Source organism: Lolium rigidum, chromosome 1 (genome assembly GCF_022539505.1).
Source record: "Lolium rigidum isolate FL_2022 chromosome 1, APGP_CSIRO_Lrig_0.1, whole genome shotgun sequence".
Lineage (NCBI taxonomy): Eukaryota > Viridiplantae > Streptophyta > Magnoliopsida > Poales > Poaceae > Lolium > Lolium rigidum.
In genome coordinates, this window is record NC_061508.1 from 246,616,502 (window position 1) to 246,621,313 (window position 4,812).

The window sequence follows — 4,812 nt, forward strand, 5'->3', positions numbered from 1 at the left end:
TCATCCTTATCCTGTGCTCGGCACGACAGCGGTGGAAAGTCAAGGTAGACGAGGGCGACCCTTGTATACACGATGCTAACAAAAACCGGCAGAACCTGTTATCGGGGTTCAGGATTTGCCTGGTTCTCTTAGAGAGAAAAAAAAAGATGATAAAAATGTTGTATCTATGTTTTGTGTAAATAGATAAAAAGGTAAAGAGAGGATCAGAGATCAATGACCATTTCTCTATGTTGCGACGGGCTCATGGCAATATAACCAGAGTTCAATGATCAGCAGCCAATTTTGTCTGAGACACGGCAGTTAATGTTCTAGCTACGACTTTAATCAGACATTCAGTCGAACACCTAGACCCATCAGATATGTACAGACGAGCAATCGGCAGCTACTCAGATGGCTGTAAGAGGTAGAGCGATATTTTCCGTTATGATACCCAGCAAGCAGCACTACACCAGAGCATTTATGTAAAGATGGTACCACTCAGGTGGCCGATTATCACTAACTGACGTCCTATTCATATATCAGTTCTCTTCAGGCTTCCGGGAGTTTCTGTGTAGTAGTCCAACAGAAAAGAGTAAGAATCAAACCCTCATCAAAACTGCACTCTGTCATGGATAAAAAACTGGGCTTTACCTCGAGAACAACCTCATCGTCAAGTATTCTTCTTGCCCGCGGTGTCTCCTGACTGCACCTGGTCAAGGAGATGCTTGTTGTCCTCCAGCAGGCGGTCATATTTGAGCGCTAGACCTTCTGATTGTGTTTTGGCAGCTTGGGCTTTGGCCTCTGCATCCTTGACCTCCCCCTTCTTTTCTTTCAGTTTCAGCTTCAGCTTCTTAATCTCCTCATTCAGCGAAGCAATATCCTTCTGGTATGGCTTGCTCTCATCATCATCAGAGCTTCCAAACTTCGCTTCTTGTAATGACTTGTTCTGCTTAGACACAGCTTCCAGGTTCTTCTTTAGCCCACGCATTTCTCTGATGTAGTTGTGCAGCCGGTCAATGACGAGAGCAAGGAATAAGGAGTATCCTGAAATAAGGAAACATATTAGGGAACTCTGTGACTCAGATCACACAACTCCGCTTAGACCAAGATTTGCAATCGAGCCATACAAAATCACAAAACTCTCAAATAAAATAACGTACCACCATGGATGAAAATTTTATTAGGAAATTACAAATGAAATGACAAAAAACTACGGTGCCAAGACCTCAAGCGGACCTGATGCCTGAGAGTATCCAAACTGGAATTTAAAATATACAGAAAGTAGAATGGAATTATACATAAGTGTGCGTATACAATAGAAGAATATGACATCCGAAAATTTGCAGCTATGTTACTTCAAATCATGATAAGTCACAAAAAGGAGAGTTCAGACTTCAGAACATAAGGTTGTTGGGGATCAAATTTTGTTAATCTTTTATCAGAAACAACAAATTCACTAAGTTAGTTTGTTGTTGACAGAATAAATAGAAGTCCCCAAAACCACTCGAAGAAACCTCAAAATATTGAAAAGAATGGAAGTAAAATGACATACAAAACATAGGACCAACCACAAAAAAGTTGCGCCATAACAGGATATTTGTGTGACGACAGAATCCACAGAAAGTTGTATTTTTTACATTACAGCAAGTGACTTTGTCTAGCTGCACTGTACATACAGATATGACTACACTCAGTGTAAAGCTATAAATAGGACAATCTGAAAGAACGATATATGTTGTTTTAACAAGATAAAAGACTAAATCATCCTTGTGTTTTGTTCTTCAACGCTCCTTACAACTATGTTATTGTTCAGTTTTAAAGACAGTTCAAACAGATGCAAGTTTGTCAGTTTCAGGACTACATATTCAAATAAAAAAAACTTATGAGTACTTAAGAATGATCAAAATCCCACTCCAACAATGAACTGATCTCCCCTAAAAAATGAACTGTTACAGAGCAAACAGAAATATAAGACGTACAAATCTTCAACTTCATGATTGCCAGACTACAACTATATAAGAAAGTATGAATCAGGCAATGGCAATACTTCAGATTCATGTCTCCTACGCACAACTCCAATGATTGGGTTTTGCACAATCTTATCTATTCATTTCTAATTCAATATTTAGGAACCATGACTCCATTTAGGGCGGTTAACCTAGCACTCTTTAGGGACTCTTATCTGCAAGCATGTACTTCAAATCTCATCTGAACTCCAAAAAACTGTATTTAGTGGGAACACCCATATCACTGAATAATAAGATGGGCAAAACAAAAGAACTCTCAAGAGCATAGCAAACGCTGTGTCATTCATGATTCATCAGCTCTGGCCAAAGAGTCGCAAAATATAAAAAAACACTGCCCAAAGATCAGTCCATTTTGGACAACAGTAATAATAAACGAACATCTAAACTTTTTTCCTGAATTTCTTGTATGAAAATGGCAAAGCGCAAAAAACAAGGAAAATGGAAACATATTCAAATGCTAACAGATCAGGTATAATAAATACACTTGAATGCCACAGTTTTCTTTTGCATTTCTTGCCAGGGTAATCACAAAGATTTCAGGACAAAATGAACACTACAATCTGCTATGCTCTTTTTTTTTTCTTCCTAAACGTTGTTTGTCTCCATGATGTCAGTGACCGCATGTAAAAATCACCGGCTATATAAAAGAATCTTAAATATATCTGTAAACTATTATGCATATAGAAATACTCCAAGCAGTGTAATATTAGTTCTATATATGGTCCTGAAGTTATCATAGGAGGCTCACTGAACAAGGGTACAGCAAGAAATATTGCTACAGCTAATAAGTTGGCACATTTTCCTGAATATCGAGGGCATAAAAATTCCTAGTACATCTTAGAATCAAGGCAGATTCAGAGATGGAACAAACTACTTTTGTATTGTATGACATCATTTGAATACAACTGAGAGGATTTACGAATAATCTATGACAACATCACTTTCAGCAGAGAAATGAGAAATTAACTTGACCAGGCACAACTAGCAAACACAAACAGTTGACTATTTTGGTAAAATACACCCGACATTCTACATTTTTTTACCTAAAAAACATTTGTACATTTTATTTCTGGGGTGAATTATTTTCTTGCATACGCTCCACCTAAAGCTCAACTGAACAAGGGTAGAGCAAGAAATATTGCTGTAGCTAATAAGTTGGCACATTTTCCTGAATATCGAAGCCATAAAAATTCCTAGTACATCTTAGAATCAGGTCAGGTTCAGAGAGGATTTACGAATAATCTATGACAACATCACTTTCAGCAGAGAAATGAAATTTTTAACTTGACCAGGCACAATTGGCAGACACAAACAGGTGACCTATTATGGTAAAATACACCTGACATTCTACATATTTTTTTTACCTAAAAAACAATTGTACATTTTATTTGTGGGGTGAATTATTTTATTGCATACGCTCCACCTAAAGCTCAACTGAACTGTAAGTAGCAAATTACATTACAGATGCAATTTGTCTTTGTGACGCCATTTTAGTGACCACAAATAAAAATCACAGGCTATATGAGCATATTCTTAAATATACCTGTAAAAATATTATAATGCATCATCCAACTATTGTAAGATTCGTTTCATATATGGTCCTAAATTCAATCATAGCTGACTCATCGAACAAGGGTACAGTTATAAATATTGCTGCAGCTAATAGGCTGGCACACTTTCGAACACCTAAAGCCATACGAACTCCCTTTACATTTTGAAACCAGGGCAGGTTCAGAGATGGAACAGATTAATTTTGTGACGTATGACATCTTTTCAATACAACCAAGCGGATTTATGAATAGTGTGTTTGCATCATCACTTTTATCCGAGAATTGAGTAACTTAACTTGAAAGGGGGCAACCCGCAAACCCGAAAAGGTGACCCATCTATGTAAAGGACATCCTACATTTCTACATTATATTCATGCGATGAATTATTTTATTGCAGGCAGTCCATCTAAAATGCAGTTGATCCTACAGAAGCAGAGGATAAAGTAAGATATAATTGGGGGAGTCTTTTAGTCCAAAAATTTCAGGGGGGAGGTCATTCTCCGTGTAGCAAATGCAGCCAGTTAGTAATTATACTTATCAGGTCATCATCTCATAGTACATCGAACCCATCCACTATACAATTATAAAATCAGACGTTGCGGTTCCCCACCGCGAAATCAAGTCCTCTGCTCTTCTTTAAACTCCGGAAACCCGTAGGCACGGATACATCAGGACGATGGATCGAATTAAAACAAGGGGAATAAAATAAGAGGGGGGCAGAAGTATGGATACGCGCGTACCCATGAGGGATGCCTCGAGCATGTGGCGGGCGAGGAGGATCTGGTCGGTGGGGGTGAGCGCCCCGGGCGCGTCGAGCTCGCCGGCGCCGGCGTGGCCGTGGATCTTGGCCATGCTGTGGAGGCTGGACGCGAGCACGACGAGGACGGTGGCGGCGACGGTGCGCACCATGACGGGGCCCCGGCCGCGCTTGAGGCGGTCGAGCGCGAGCATCGCCAGCTTCCGCAGCGGCGTCTTGAAGAGCAGCACGGTGGCCAGGCCGGCCTCCGCGGCGAGCACGGTGAAGAGGAGCTGGATCATCGCGGCCGGTTGGGTGGTTCGGGGTGGGGGATCCTTGGGCGATTTGTACTGGAGGATCGGGGTGGGTGCGGTGCCTTTCCTTTGCCTCCGGGTCTGGGTTTGGAATTTGGAACACCGGAGGAGATGGTTTGCTCGTCTTCTAGAGAAGCTCTAGAGAAAGAAAGAAGAAAACAAGAGAGAAAATCAATGGTGGAATGGGACGAAGCGCAGCGGAAAGT

The 4,812-nt window shown here is 40.7% G+C and overlaps 1 protein-coding gene across 1 annotated transcript; it reads right to left on the reverse strand.

Moving 5' to 3' along the window:
• Positions 1-208: 208 nt before the first annotated feature.
• On the reverse strand, positions 209-4,812 carry LOC124683446 (B-cell receptor-associated protein 31-like). The gene is made up of 3 exons (XM_047217954.1): positions 4,297-4,812; positions 631-1,023; positions 209-546 (listed from the first exon to the last, which is right to left on the reverse strand). Exons 1-2 carry the CDS (start codon positions 4,592-4,594, stop codon positions 650-652), a joined length of 672 nt encoding a protein of 223 aa, XP_047073910.1. The 5' UTR covers positions 4,595-4,812; the 3' UTR covers positions 209-546; positions 631-649.

What these genes read in the sequence shown, in the direction of transcription:
- LOC124683446 (XM_047217954.1), bottom strand. Translation starts at nt 4,594, where the DNA reads ATGATCCAGCTCCTCTTCACCGTGCTCGCCGCGGAGGCCGGCCTGGCC. An exon ending in GCTCGAGGCATCCCTCATGG is followed by an intron (nt 1,024 to 4,296) that starts GTACGCGCGTAT and finishes TCCTTATTTCAG; the next exon opens with GATACTCCTTATTCCTTGCT.